The sequence below is a fragment of the Carettochelys insculpta genome, chromosome 4 (genome assembly GCF_033958435.1).
Source record: "Carettochelys insculpta isolate YL-2023 chromosome 4, ASM3395843v1, whole genome shotgun sequence".
NCBI lineage: Eukaryota > Metazoa > Chordata > Testudines > Carettochelyidae > Carettochelys > Carettochelys insculpta.
The window spans coordinates 22,447,308-22,462,756 of record NC_134140.1 but is presented as its reverse complement, the minus strand read 5'-3'; the positions used below and the strand labels follow the sequence as shown (position 1 = coordinate 22,462,756).

The following is a 15,449-nucleotide window of genomic DNA, read 5'->3' as shown; positions in this document are numbered from 1 at the left end:
AGTGTCAGAAGAAATGAACCCAACTAGAGGCTACAGTATTTGGGACACTGAAATGGAACAGAACTGGATGCATTATTTATTAGACTAAGGGTGCATCTACACTAGCCAGCTACTTTGAAGTAGCCGGCACAGCGTCAAAATAGCATGTGTTGTGTCTACATGCGCCGTGTGCTATTTTGATGTTGAAATTGACATTAGGCGGTGAGATATCGTCGAAATCGCTATTCCCATCCGAAGTTAGGAATAGCACACTACTTCGACGTTCAACATCGAAGTAGGGTGTGTGTAGACGATCCGCGTCCTGCTATTTCGAAATAGCGGGGTCCTCCATGGCGGCCATCAGCTGAGGGGTTGAGAGACTCTCAGAGCCCTGCAGAGGCTGGTCAATGGTCACTGCGTGCAGCAGCCCTTAGCCCAGGGCTTCTGGCTGCTGCTGCTGCAGCTGGGGGTCCATGCTGCGTGCACAGGGTCTGCAACTGGTCGGCTCTGTGGATCTTGTGTTGTGCAGGGCAAGTGTGTCTGGGACGGGCCCTTTAAGGGAGTGGCTTGGGGCTTTGTTGGCCCCTTGTTTTGACGGGGAGCACTTTGTGTATGTGTGGATGCTCCACATTTCCTTCCGGGGCGGCTCCTTTTGATGTTCCCTGTCGGTACTTCGACGTGGACCGTCGACGGCACCAGCCCTGAAGGACATGTAGACGATACACGTCGAAGTAGCCTATTTCGATGTCCTTACTTCAAAATAGGCTACTTCGACATAATGTGCTAGTGTAGATGTAGCCTAAGTGTATAGTAGAAGTCTGACAAGAAAGGAATGACGTTATGTTCTAGATTTAGAAAAAAGCCAACAAAATAATACAATTACAATAGCAACAGACCTGGAAATATTGGAAAAGAAAGAAAAGCAGAAGGCACTGTAAATAAAACTGCTGAATGCTTTGCATGCAAAGCATAAGTAGCTAGTTTTAGATATTTGTGTTTGCGTATGAAAGTGGAAGGGGGAAAAATCCCATTTTGCGAAGCAGTTTTGTTAATTTTCCTTTCAATGACTCTGCTTGTGCTGCTTAACTCACATACCTGCTTGAAACCGTAATTTCTGAAATCATTACGGGGGGGCCTCCTCATCAAACCCTGGATGTGAACGTCCCCCAACTATTGGGATGCCATAGATTCGCGTCTGAACACAGGTAGTCAATAATAATAGTTTCAAATATTATTTGAATCATCATCATTTCATACTGATGGAAAGGTGAAATGGTAAATATTCACTCTTCTGCATGGTTCATATTAGCAATATCCATTTTAATATGGATTCCCCATCTCTCTCACTAGCAAGACAAACACTGAAATCTTAATTATTTAGCACTGAGTTAGTATTATCAGTTTCTACATGTTTTCTCTTTCATGTACAAGATCTCTCCTTACCAGTCTGCTATTTTTTGCAAAGTTTTTAATCTGTTTTCTTGCTAGTCTCTTTTGATTCATAGTTCTGAGGGAAACAAAAACCTACTGTGCACAAATTACTAGATTTTAAGGTATTGCTAGTGAACAGATTTTGGGAAAGGGCTGTCAGAAAAGTGAGATTTATAATGCTGAGTTTACTTATAAAATGGAGAATTTGTTTTCATTTCAACTAATGTGGGTTGGGTTATTTCAGCCTTTGGCAATTTATTAATAGATTTTGATTGTCAAAGATGGTAATTCTGCTCTTTTATTAATATGTAATCAAGCATAGTGTGATACAAAGATCTAGGTGCAGATGAGAGGTGCCTTCTGCCAATATCAGTTTTCAGATTCTTAAAGAGACAGCAGTATTTTTTGTAATCCATTTATGTTTTAAAAAGGAAAAATATCATAACGTTGTTTGTAAATTAATAGAGTATTTCCCAAGATATTGAAATGAGTAAAATACTATGGCGAACACCGAGATTTCATATAACACTTTTCTTTGGAAGACATTGAAGTGCTTTTTAAAGGAGGACAGTACTCCCTTACTAAGCAACAGTGCATAACACATTATTACACTTAATTTTTGTTAAATATACCTTGGTGTATCAGACTCTCTTTACAGAATTAATAATCTTTGAATCAGGAAAAAAAAAGTACAAGAAGGGATTTCAGTAGTTCATCTCATCCAGCCCTCTGCACTTAAGGGAGGACGAAGTAATAACTGGAACAGTGTTCAGCAACCTTTCTGAGGCGCAGTGATGAAATTTGACCTTTTGACCTCTATGCACAGTCCAAGTGCTGGTGATACTTTTTTAAAGTCACTAAGGCTACGTCTACACGTGCACCCAACTTCGAAATAGCTTATTTCGATGTTGCGACATCGAAATAGGCTATTTCGATGAATAACGTCTACACGTCCTCCAGGGCTGGCAACGTCGATGTTCAACTTCGACGTTGCTCAGCCCAACATCGAAATAGGCACAGCAAGGGAACGTCTACACGCCAAAGTAGCACACATCGAAATAAGGGAGCCAGGCACAGCTGCAGACAGGGTCACGGGGCGGACTCAACAGCAAGTCGCTCCCTTAAAGGGCCCCTCCCAGACACACTTTCATTAAACAGTGCAAGATACACAGAGCCAACAACTAGTTGCAGACCCTCTATATGCAGCACGGACCCCCAGCTGCAGCAGCAGCAGCCAGAAGCCCTGGGCTAAGGGCTGCTGCCCACGGTGACCACAGAGCCCCGCAAGGGCTGGAGAGAGAGTATCTCTCAACCCCCCAGCTGATGGCCGCCATGGAGGACCCCGCTATTTCGATGTTGCGGGACGCGGATCGTCTACACGTCCCTACTTCGATGTTGAACGTCGAAGTAGGGCGCTATTCCCATCCGCTCATGGGGTTAGCGACTTCGACGTCTCGCCGCCTAACGTCGATTTCAACTTCGAAATAGCGCCCAACACGTGTAGACGTGACGGGCGCTATTTCGAAGTTGGTGCCGCTACTTCGAAGTAGCGTGCACGTGTAGACGCAGCCTAATAGTCCTACATACAACAGCTTCATTAATAAATAAATAAAAATGGAAAGTCTTACTGTTTAGGGGGTGGTTGGTAGTATTAGATGGCCTTTTGTTAATCCAGGGGCAGCATGGCTTTGAGCAAGCTCCTGGCTGCAAGGGGGAGGAGGGGCGGCAGGGCTGAGCTCCTGCCTCACATGCCTATGAAAATAACTTCACGGGCCACTCTTGGCAGGCGTGTTGGGAGTTTGACTGCTGAACTAGACCACTGTGTTATGCACTGACAGGTGTTTGTCTACCTGTTCTTAAAAATCTCTATTGATGAGGATTCCACAGTCTTCCTAGGCCTGGAGTCTGCAACCAAAATAGCAAGAAGAGTTATTTTTTCAAATTCAGTTACAAAATCAATACTTCAAGAGCTGCAGTGCATGTGAATACAAGACAGTCCTTAATAAATAACATCAGACCAGACTTTTTGTAATTCCTGTTTTAAGAACAACGTACACGCAATGATTTGTACCAGTTAGAAAGTTTGTCATTTTCACCCTGGATTAGATAGCAAACGAAGACAAGGAAAACGCTGCACCAGTGAATGGGCTCTTACGCAGGAAGGAGCAAAGTTTGCATCAACCCTCCCTATCCCCCTCCCCCATTCCCAGGCTTTACCTCCATCAGCTCCCAAACCTGCCCCCCATCTCCAGGCTTTATCTGCCTCTACTCTGTCCCCAAATCTGCGCCCCATCCCCAGGCTTTGCCCCATATCCCACAAACCTACTGCCTCATCTCCAGGATTAACCCCTCTCAGCCCTAAATCCTTCCCACCCATCCCCAGGATTAACCCACCTGAGCCTCAAACTGGCCCCTTGAGACTAACCCATCTGTGGCTCTGGCTGTGGAGCCTACACTGAGTAGCCACATGTGCCCAGCAGAAGAAAGGCTGGTGTGGAGGTGTTCTGCTTGTGGTGGTGAGCTGAGCCATGCCAGTTGGAGGGGTTTGGCCATTAAGGTAGCTGGGCAAGTGAAGGTCTCTCTGTGGCACCCTGTCCTGCTGCTACTGAAATAATGAAACTAAATTTAATTGGTTTAATGGCTGGATCCCTCCCATCACCCTGCCAGCAGTTAAACCAATTAAATTTAGTTCTACTGATTCGGCAGTGGCAGGGCAGGTATCTGCAGAGGAGTCAGCAGCAGCAGTATCTGGAGTTGCAAATGACTCCTTAAAGAGCCTCATATGGTTCTGTAGCAGCAGGCTGCTGACCCCTGTCCTCGGCACTTAGTTCCTGTGCTTAAGAAGTTTTTCTTAATGTCCAACCTAGACTACTGCATAATTAATTTCATCATTAAAATAATATTTTTTCATAAAGCTTACTGCAAAATCGTGACCAGACTAAACTACACACTCCTTTGAAGAGTAGCTGACGTACTCTACCTATTCTGACACATACTCCATTAAAATCCTGTTTTTCTACAACGTTAAGGATGATCATGCAACATTTGGGAAGCATCATAATACCTTCAACGTTAATACTCATTCCTGTGTGTCACTGTAATAAAGTAGGATTCTGAGCTGAAGATCTAGCCCATAGCTTAAGACATCTTGTAGCTGAAAGGTAATTATATTCTATAATACAACTGCTGGCTAGAAATTGATTGAGTTCTGTATCTCAGTGACCTTATGAGGGAGTCTCCTGCAGTGTTGTATACCCCTCATCTTTATAACTACAGACATGGTATACATACTGCTCCAAGAAGGAGCACCCAATCTCATTCATGCTTTTTACTGTGGGCTTTCACAGTAATAACTCTCCTAAATGGTTTAGGTTTAGTAGTAGTAGTAGTAGTGAAGCTTTTAAATGTTGTTTTCTCTCTCATATACCCCCTGCCTCAAATTCTGGGTTCAATTACACTGGTGTAAACTGGATTAAATATTCATATCTGTAGACAAAGGGAATTTAGCTAAATTTTCTTCAAGAAAACAGAAAACTAAACCACTCTTATTCTGAATTTTACTGTAATGGAATTTAACTTGACTAAATTATAGTTGTCAATGTATCTTTAGAGTATAAATGATATGAAAAATCTGCCCACAGCATAAATTTGATGGTTTATGAGCCAACAGATAGCTAAAGTTATCGAGTGAAATCCTAGCCCCTGTAAAGCCAGTGGAAGTTTTGCTGTTGATGTTTTTGGCACGTATATTTTTTTCCTCTATTCTGTGTGCAATGTGGATGAGTAACTGTAAAGTATCTATGAAGAACCATAGACATTTAATGTTCTGATTTTTTTTGTGTTTGTATAAACATTCTTGCATTTAATGACTAATGTAGCTTAATGAATCTGTTATTACCAGTACAATTATAATAATGTATTTGTTTGCTTCGCTAGGAGCTGTCAGCCAGATTGTTGTCTATTCATAGTGAGCAAGATCTAATAGTGGTGACATTTAAAACATTTGAAGAAATATGGAAATTCTTAACCTACTATTCTCTTGGTAAATTAATTTCATTCACAGTATTGTTCAAGATTTTTATTGTATTTTTATTGCAGATGTAACTTTTTTGATTATCTGGAAACAATTGTTGAGAGGGATTTGCACGATAAAGGCACAGGGTCTTAATGCATACGTTTGATTGTTTAGAGCAATACCATCTCAGAGAGAGAATTATACCTCATCCCCATTACTATACCATCTGAACACCACACAGTCTTTTGTGTTTTTCCACCTCAAACAGTTTGTGAAAGTACCATCATCCTGATGTGGCAGATAAGGCACAGATAAATGAAATTACTTACTCAAGACAACAGTTGCAAAACCAGGAATTAAAGCCAAGTCTCTCATGTCCCAACCTAGCACCCTAACCATGGGACCACATTTCTATCTTCCTAATAGTGTCTTTCACAAGGGCTGTGTCTACACTAGCATTGCCCTTTTGAAAGAGGCACGCAAATAAGGAGATTGAAAATGCAAATGAGGTGCAGATTTACATATCTGGCACCTCATTTGCATATTTTCCTTTCTAAAGAGCATCTTTTGAAAGAAAAAAAGCAGTGTAGATGTGGGTCTTTTGAAAGTAAACCCCATCATTGAAAGACCCTTCTTGCTCTTTTGTTTCAGGAAGAAGGGTTCTTTTGAAGATGGGGTTTACTTTAGAAAGAGCTGGGTCTACACTGCTTTTTTTTTTTCTTTTGAAAGAAGCTGTTTTGAAACGAGAATAGGCAAATGTCGTGCCAGATATGTAAATCTGCACCTCATTTGCACTTTTGATTTCCTTATTTGCATGACTCTTTCGAAAGTGCAATGCTAGTGTAGACACAGCCAAGGAGTATTAGCTGTTCTAATAACATTGTCATCTTAAGGAAAAAGTAAAACTCATTCTTGTCACATAGCATGAGTCTAGTGATGATGTTCTAGGTCACACCCATGCATACTTATTCAGCTACCTTCCAACACACACATTCTCAGATGGGAGTTGCATGTCTTACATGATCTAAATTCTATTTCAGTTCAAGGAACTCTGTAAAATAGTGTCATCTCTGTGTCCAATTGTGGTTAGTGAAAGTTTTAATTTTAAAATGTAAGGTGTACAAGATTCAGGATGTAGAAATAGTTTGCTTTTCATGTCTGCCAGATTACACTCTGGAAATTATATAGAAAATTAGGGGCAAATTTTCAAACATGTCCATAGGTTTTCATTGCCTATCCTTTTGGGTGCTTAACATCAGTAACTCGGAATGAGACTTCTAAAATATGTTGATCACTCCATCTCTAGCTGAAAGGTATTCAGCACCTCTAGAATCAGGCTCTAGATATGTAAAATTGCGATCCTTGAAAATCTGGGCCGTTGGCTTGAGTTTGAAAACTGCTGAACACGGGTAGCTTCCACTGACTTTATCTAGAGTTGTAGGAGATGTGCACATCTTAGGTGTCTGAAACTGAGCATCCAATGATGGAGGACAATTTTGATCATTTGGGACTCAGCAAGTGGTGAGTGCATTCACCAGATGAATATGTCAGGGATAGGGAACTTCATCTGTAGACACAGAATTTTTTGTTTAGTTTATTCATGATCCCATTACCAATGCCTTTGCTTCTGAGTCTTTAATTCTGCATGGCTAGTGATGGAAAAATATGAGGGGGCGTAGGAAATTGCTGGTCCGACTTGTTGCATTGATAAAGTCTATTAAGATGAAGGAAGAAAAGAGATGTAGGCTGTGCTGGTTAGTGGGCTGGCAAGACCATTGTGAACAGCACATATCGTGAGGTGGTGAACGGCTGACTAAGCAAGATATTCTTAGATTAGAATTCTCTTACATCAACCCCCCCCCAGCAGTTAGACTTCATGGCCATTTCTTAAATACATCCCTTAAATAATCTGGTGTAATGCCTTTTTTTTTTTTTTTTTTTGGCAGTAAAAACACATGAAAATCTTTAAAATTCATTGTTATTCCCACTGGGCCAGATACTCAGATGAGTAAATTAGCATCAATACATTATTTCTCTTTGTGTGTACACCCTTGAGTCTCACATAGATTCCCCTTGTGATCAGAATTGTGTATGTGCAGTTTGCCAAAACTAGACTATAATAGCAATTATACTTTAAGCAATCATTTGGATTCCATGACTGCTAACTACCATTTATTGCCTTTTGGAGAAGTCTTTGTGTTAATTTAATTAAAGAGACCATCTTACTTTTTCTAGGCTTTATAAATCACTGCATGGAGAATTTGTTGCTAGATCAATCTTTCTGGCTTTGTTCCCAAGAAGCAGATGAAGATAACCAAGAAGGAGAAGCTGGCATTGATATCTGTATAAATGAAGAGTTTCTAAATTTAATGTACAAAGGTCTCTTAATACAGGAAGGTAAGGAAGATTGTTTTTTGTGAAAAGGTACCTATGTCGTAACAAGTATAGTCTCCACTGCATCTTAAAGATTTTATTTTTGAAAATGTAAGAGTAAATAGTTGGGGTTTATTCCATCTCCAGAAAAGCAGTGCAAGCCTTTCCACTGATCTCATGGGGCTTGAATCAGACACTAACTGCACCAGAATGTACACAGAAAAAAGAACTGGAACAAAACTCATAGTATTTTATAAAGGTAGTAGAATCTTGACTCTTTTTAGAAGTTTTCTTAGTAAACAGTGTGAAATAGATGCAGAATATTTTTTTAAAATAGTTTTCTTCTACAAGCCCAGTAAATAATAATACCTAGGAATGTTAAAAAACTCCTCTTCTTTAAAAATATACAGTGACCTATATTCTGCAACCTTATTCACATGAATGCTATCACTAGTACCAAAGTTAGCACAGCATGCAAAATCAGGGCCTAGAGCACTGTATCACTTAGTATATCTTAAGTCCTTCGACATCGTCTAATATTACAGTTTAAAATAATTAAATAGTTAATACTACGTGTTGAGACTCTCCATATTTTGCACTTTTAAATTATATTCTATTTTGCATTAAATTCAGTCTGGCTAATGCAATTTAGAATTTAAAATATCTGTTAAAACTGTGATAAAATGTTCTTATTTAATATCAATTAAAATAGTCATTTTAGATGGTTGGCAAAAGCCACATGTAACATTAAAACAACTCAATCTCTGTAGAATATTAAATATATTTTTCTTTTGAAGGAACTTTCTTTGTCTTGTGTCCTGACAACATCATAAGAGAAGCAGCAGCTGCAGACATGGAAGTGAAACTTTATCAAGAGAACAGAAGTGTTACTGAAGGTATCCCTGGTGAATCACTGGTTTATGACCTGACTTTATTGTCTAAAGCTGCCACAGAGCCTTTGATTCCTTTTCATCAGTAGGTACCCAACTTCAATTTTCTATTTAATATACATAAGAATTTGTGCATGTAAATATAGACAACTTTAAACTGAAAGTATTTTGTAGATTTTTTTTTTTTTTTTTTTTTAAGGTAGGGTCATTAATCCCTAAATACAGGTGACTGGGGTAAGCTTCAGTGCTTAATTTGTGCCAGGGTTGAGCCCCAGCCCCTCCCTGAACGTGTTGCATTAGGTATTAATAAAAAAATAAATTGCTTGAGTCCCAACACCTATTTGCTTGTGCTTGGCAACTCTTTCATTACAAATTAAGCACTGATCAGCAGAGAGATGTTCTATTCGTGCTGCTGGCTTATCTAAGGCTGAAGCAGGGCCCACAAGTTTGTTGGTGGTTACCAGGCCCACTGAGAGGAGGGAGCAAAAGGGACAGTTCTTTCACCTAAGAAAAAGCAAGTTCTTCAAGAGCCATGGCAGTTTTACTAGAGCTCTGCAAACTTGAACATAGTGAAATTCATAAAGGGTAAATTTCATGTTAAATGCCTGAGCACAGCTCTATTATATGACTAAATGCCATTGTTGCTGCTTTGTTACCTTATTTTATAAAATAATTGAATGCTGTGGTCATTTAAAACCTTTAGAGGTAGAACAGCTGAACAAATTTGCATCAAATGAAAATTTCAACCAAGGATTATGAGAAAAAATAGTGATTTTTTTTTTTTTGGTGTGATTTTTTTCCCCCCGCACTGCCCCTCCCCCCCCCGCCCTTCCTCAGTTCCCCTTTCTTCTTCCAGTTGAATTTCTCGCATTTGGCACCCTTGGAACTAGACTGGTGCCAAATGGTGCTTGTCCACAGAAGGTCAGTATTGGCTAGCAGCATTGCCAACACTTCCACTGCTTACTGGGCTCTTAAGAGACATTTAGTGGTAAATTAGAGCTAAATAACAGCACAGAACGCTGAAAGCCAGGATTGGTGACTCTAAACAAACTTTATGGGACCACAGGAAACTTGGCCACACCGATGATAAGTGATTGTCCAGGTAACTAAAATCTTGCTGGATTACAGATGTTCCTGGACAAGGAAATTCTGGACTAGAGGGGTTGAACCTGTAGCATAATCATGAAATGGACTGAATGTTGTACCGTTATATTTCCAGTCTCTTCCAGACTGTATGGTCCTCAGTTATCTCAATGGTAAAAGTTGTATACTTACTTACAGTGGGTAGGCAGAAGCACTGAAATGAATAAAAGTTTGAAGAATAGGCGTTTAGAATAGTCCTGCCACTATGGAAAACCTTCTAGGAAGGTTTTTCAGAGACTTATCCCAGTGCCCTTTTTTTCCTTCCTCTAGGTGGTTTCTTAGAATATACTCTGATCCCATTAATTATGGTAGCAAAATGGAGACTAAGTGCAGCAAAAAAATAGGTAAGAAATTACATCTAAATGTTTGCATCTTCTTTTTTAGATGTTTGAACACCACTATATAAATTCCAGAGTTAGATTTTACAGGGCTTGCTAATGGTGGCATCTTCTCATTTAGCTATACTACAATAACAAAGTTGTCATAGCAGTTACAGTGCTGTAATATAGGAGTGTTGGTATAAACTTCTGACTACAGCTGTATTTAAGCATGGCAAATCGCTGAGTGTATTTCATCCAGAAGTGCTTTACAGGCAATAGCAATGTGTCTATTTAACGTCTAGCAATGATGTCTAGCAGATTTCTAAACTCTGAAGGTTTGTCGTCAGCCTGATGACTTTTCAATTTTATTTTATTTTATTGTTTTTCTCATAAACATGCATTCATACTTCCAGGCACATATATAATGTGGATAAAGAATATAATACAATCAGAATGCATTCATAAACCATTCCATGGTTCTGACATTTAATGTTTGCTTAAAAAAAAAGGGAGGAAAATTGGAAAACCCAACCATTTATATATAACGAACCGGTGTGCAACTTACACACACGTTGGCTTACACACATTTTTTTCTAAAATAGTCCAAGTAGCATGTGATTTCATTATTTTGTAGCTCTAGCTTCTTTTGTTTTCCCTCGTTTGGCTCCTCCCAATCATTATAGCTCTAGATTAGGGCAATGTCATATCTCTGCTTAATAGGTACACCAGGCATGGATTCACATTGATTTACTGTAGAACAATCAGTAACACCAAAAGACCCACAGCTTTGGCAGGAAGCAAGAAACTAGCACTAGACATATTTTTATTGTAGGTAGTATCTGAAATGATAAGAACACTAGTTATTACTGGATTGGTTGGAAGAAAGGAGAAGACTTATTTTTAAATGAACAAACAACTTGTCCTTGTTTTTTATTACTTTTCTTTGCACCATACTAGCTCCTGCTTCCACAGGGCTTACTGTAACCTCATTCTGGAGGCTTTCTTTCTATGAAAGGCACAAGCAGGTATTGCAGGATTTTCTTTCCTAGTCTGTTTTTAACAGTAGGTCTATGACCATTATGTTCACCTTCAAAATAAGTGGAATTTTGAATATACTTTGAATAAGAGATAAAGGACCATGAGAGACTTTATGCCTTACACAATTTGCTTGCTTTTAAACATGAAAAACTAATAAACTTTCCTCACTGTGAGTGTAATTCGCAAGCTATGCCAGGACTGTCTTTGGCCATCATATACTCTCTTATTGTGCTGCGTCACCATGATGTTAAAAGCTTATATAGTCTTATTATCAAATTCATGCATCTCCAAAACCTTATTATTTAGCCACGGGGTCATCTCAAGCAGTGATTAGTTATGAAAGTGCTGTGCCTGAAGAGATTAGCTTCCAGAGTGGAGACAAAATTGAAATCATTGGATACTTCATAGAATGCTTGGAGTGGTTTGTTGGAAGGCATACGCTTAGTGGTCAGATGGGTTTTGTAAAGACCAGCCACGTTACACCTGACCTCTCTGGAACTGAGTAAGTACTAGGTGCATAATACTTTTGACCAATTAATTTAAAGGGGCACGGACAATTTTTCTTTAGTCTTTTATTAAACCTCTTGTTTGTAAAACTCTGAGATCTCTTTATGGAGATTTGATTGCGAGATACATTTGTATAAACAAACACAAATAAAGAAAATTGCAGTATAAGCATCTTCTCCTCCATTAGTGACCCAGATCCAAATGTGAGCAGCTCACATAAGACCCAATTGGATCAGTCTTTTTTTTTCTTACCACAGGTCTTTTCATTTCAGTAGTTTCCACGGTCAGTGACTTTCAGTGGTTCATATTAGACAGAGGCACCCAAGCTTCAAACAGGGACCATCCTGGTAACCTGCCAGGAGCCTGAGGGTAACTCCCAGGCCCACCAACAGGGGTAGGGGAGGGGATGGAATGGGGGCAATTACCGTGGGACCTGGCAATTGAAAAGGGCCCAAGGCTCCTGGCTGCTACCACCACTAATACAATGGTGGAGGCATCAGTCAGAGCCCCAGACCCTTTTAAATCATGGCCAGAGTGCCATGAGGCATGCTGTCGGTGCCTCCGAGGGCTGCCTCAGGGCAGAGGGGCCTCAGCAAGGTCTGGGCAGCACTCAGGGCTGGCTGCCCTGGCCTCACCCCTTCTGGTCTCACCCCTGGTCTCACCCCTCACCCATGTCCCTTCAGAGAGCACAGACCTGCCTCTCCACACACACCGTGCCCAGGGGCCCAGCAAAGCTGTTGGCTTCTCTGGTAATGCCTAACTTTCCTAGGATAGGTTGCAGACCTTCTATTCTGAGGCATATTTTGTGGATACTGCAGGTTGTATCATCTTGACTTGAACAGAGTGGAGCTTGTTGATTCAAACATATGATGGGGGTCCAGTGGAAGAGTGAGTTTATAAAACTTGCTGGTGTGACTTTTGAGGCCTATTGAAAATTTGCCTTTTAAAAAAGATTACTAGAAAAGCAATACTATGTTACATGCAATCTTACCACAGCAAAATGACTGGTGTAATGAAATGCTTCCATGGTACAGAAATGCTGATAAAACTTCTCTTGAAGTTGAAGGCTGTTTCTACAATTGCATTTCTCTCTTGAAAGAGGTATGCAAATGAGGTAAATCAAAAATGCAAATGGAGTGCATATTTGCATGTCTGGTACCTCATTTGTGTATTCTTATTTTGAAATATCTTCTTTCAAGAAAAGAAAAGCAGTGTAGACACTGCTCTTTCGAAAGTAAAACCCATCTTTGAAAGAATCCTTCTTCCCATCAAAAAAAAGGAAGAAGGATTCTTTCGAAGATGGGGTTTACTTTCGAAAGAGCGGTGTCTACACTGCTTTTGTTCTTTCGAAGAAAGCAATTTCGAAATAAGATTATGCAAATGAGGTGCCAGATATGCAGATCTACACCTCATTTGCATTTTTGATTTACCTCATTTGCATACCTCCTTTCAAAAGAGGAATGCAAGTGTAGACACAGCCAAAGAGGGATTACCAGCATGAACAATTGACTTCATCAGTGCACATTTGCGTGCACGATTAGGCTGTGGCCACACTTGGCCAAAATTTCAAAATGGCCCTGCAAATGGCCATTTCGAAGATTACTAATGAGGCGCTGAACTGAATATTCAATTCAGGGCCTCATTAGCATTAGGATGCTTCTGGCCATGGTGTTTCGAAAGTGGCGCTTTCGAATGCGAGTGGCTACATGGGGGGTACTCCTCAAAAGGGCCCCACACATTTCAAAATCCCCTTATTCCTCTCAGCTGAGGGGAATAAGGGGATTTAGAAATGTGCAGGGTCCTTTTGAAAAGGACCCCCTTCTTGCCACACCAAGCCGCGTGTGTTCGAAAGTGGCACTTTCAAAGAGCTGTGGCTAGAAGCATCCTAATGCTAATGAGGCGCTGAATATTCAATTCAGCGCCTCATTAGTAATCTTCTAAATGGCCATTTGCATGGCCATTTTGAAATTTTGGCCAAGTCTGGCCACAGCCTTACTGTCATAAGCTTTGTTCATGAGTTCTGTGGTATTACAAAGATTTTTCATCTTTTCCTATAACAAGTGCAAGCTGTAATAAACCTGTGCATGGTTTGTTAGCAGGATTTAAACCTGGGACATTCAGTTCTGCAGCTCAGGCCTATGATGTTTGAACTAACTCTAGTGGATTGCAGTAGTAGGCTGATAGCCTCTAGTGGGCAAGTTCATAGAGGTGGACACAGCACATGTTATTTCCTTTGTGCTATGGAAGCCAAATATATTAATAATGCAAAGGAATGAGAGAAGAATTGTGATAACAGTTGTTATTTAGTCTTATTGTTCCCTTTCATAGAGAACAAAGTCTGGAATTTCTTGATGATGAGGAGAAATTGTTTTTCGCGAAAGCAAAAAACATCGTGGAAGAGGATGTGGTGCATTTATTGAAGCAAACATCAAACACAGAAGTTTGCACTGTGTATAGATTAGGTAAGAAGGAGTTCTATGTTTGAGGGATGCCGTCTGTCTTGAGGATATATGCCTACTTTTCATTAATCCTCAATCATTTTTATTGATTCTTTCTATGTTTCAATGAGATATTTCCCCATTTACGGAAATTTTGAACTGTATTGGCAGGGGCATTTGTATCCTAGAAATTGCACATGGAAAATCTGTTTAGATTATCCACACAGTTCTCCATCGGATACAAGATTATCACTCCAGGATATTCACCCATTCTTTCGTAACCACTTTTGAGTGACTCTGACTATGTCTACACTAGCACCCCCTTTTGAAAGGGGGATACAAATTAGACTCTTCAGGATATGCTAATGAGACGCTGCAATGAATACGCAGCACCTCATTAGCATAATGGTGGCTGCGGCACTGTGAGATTGCACGTGGCTCGTCTACATGGGCTCATTTTTGAAAGGAGACCATGTAGACGAGCCGCATGTGATCAAAAGTGACACTTTTGAAGTGCCGCAGCCACCATTATGCTAATGAGGCACTCCATATTCATTGCAGCACCTCATTAGCATCCCCCTTTTGAAAGGGGAGGGGGCTAGTGTAGACATAGCCTCTGTGTTGCTTCCACAGTGTCTCCAAGGAATAGTTCCACAGTTAAATAATCTTACAGCTTTCTGTGCTGCATTGTAAAAGATGCAGTGCATACAGCCAGATACTGTTGGCTTTGTAGTGTTCTCAGTTAAGGTTAAATATTAATGCAAACACACACCTTTGTGGTTGAATGAGCTCTCCAAGTGTAGTACAAAGAAATAACATTCTTGTTCTTATAGCAGTGTAGTTTTTGCTGTAGTGATTATCATTATCAAAGCCCTCTCACACTTCAATGCACAGAAAGAAACAACAAGTGGCCATTCTCCTCCCACTTTTTTACTAGGAACAACAATTGTAGGCCATGCTTGCAGGACAGTTGACTTTATCCTGGGAAGCAGTGACTTTGACAAAGATTTGGAGGTGATGGTGATAATCATGAGCTCCCTGTGCAAAGTGATGACCAAAATAGGCTAATACTGTCCTTGTATACACTATCAGGGGAATTTCAAGTAGGGATAGAGAGATTATTTTATCTCTTCATTTGTCACTGGTGCAACCACTGTTAATATAGTGTGTGTGTCCAGTTCTGAAAGGATGGCGATAAACTGAAGGAGCTTCAGAGATGAGCCGTGAGAACATGTCTTATGGTGTGTTGCAGGAGGGGGCGGCTGGTTGTTTCTAAGTCCAGTGGTATTATCCAGTGGTGGAAGTCTGTGGAGCT

At 40.3% G+C, this 15,449-nt stretch overlaps 1 protein-coding gene across 4 annotated transcripts in view; it reads left to right on the top strand.

Moving 5' to 3' along the window:
- SH3TC1 (SH3 domain and tetratricopeptide repeats 1) overlaps positions 1–15,449 on the top strand; it is a 47,020-nt gene that overhangs the window by 13,423 nt on the left and 18,148 nt on the right. For 2 of the 4 annotated variants that reach the window (XR_012645327.1, XM_074992425.1), the window contains exons 5-10: positions 5,347–5,452; positions 7,661–7,822; positions 8,596–8,773; positions 10,102–10,175; positions 11,496–11,691; positions 14,025–14,158. Coding sequence is in view for 3 of the 4 variants with exons in the window: in XM_074992425.1 (XP_074848526.1) it covers positions 5,347–5,452; positions 7,661–7,822; positions 8,596–8,773; positions 10,102–10,175; positions 11,496–11,691; positions 14,025–14,158 (850 nt within the window). In the remaining variant the exon portion in view is untranslated. The remainder of the gene's footprint in view (positions 1–5,346; positions 5,453–7,660; positions 7,823–8,595; positions 8,774–10,101; positions 10,176–11,495; positions 11,692–14,024; positions 14,159–15,449) is intronic. The other 2 variants (XM_074992428.1, XM_074992426.1) reach the window with 2 other exon arrangements.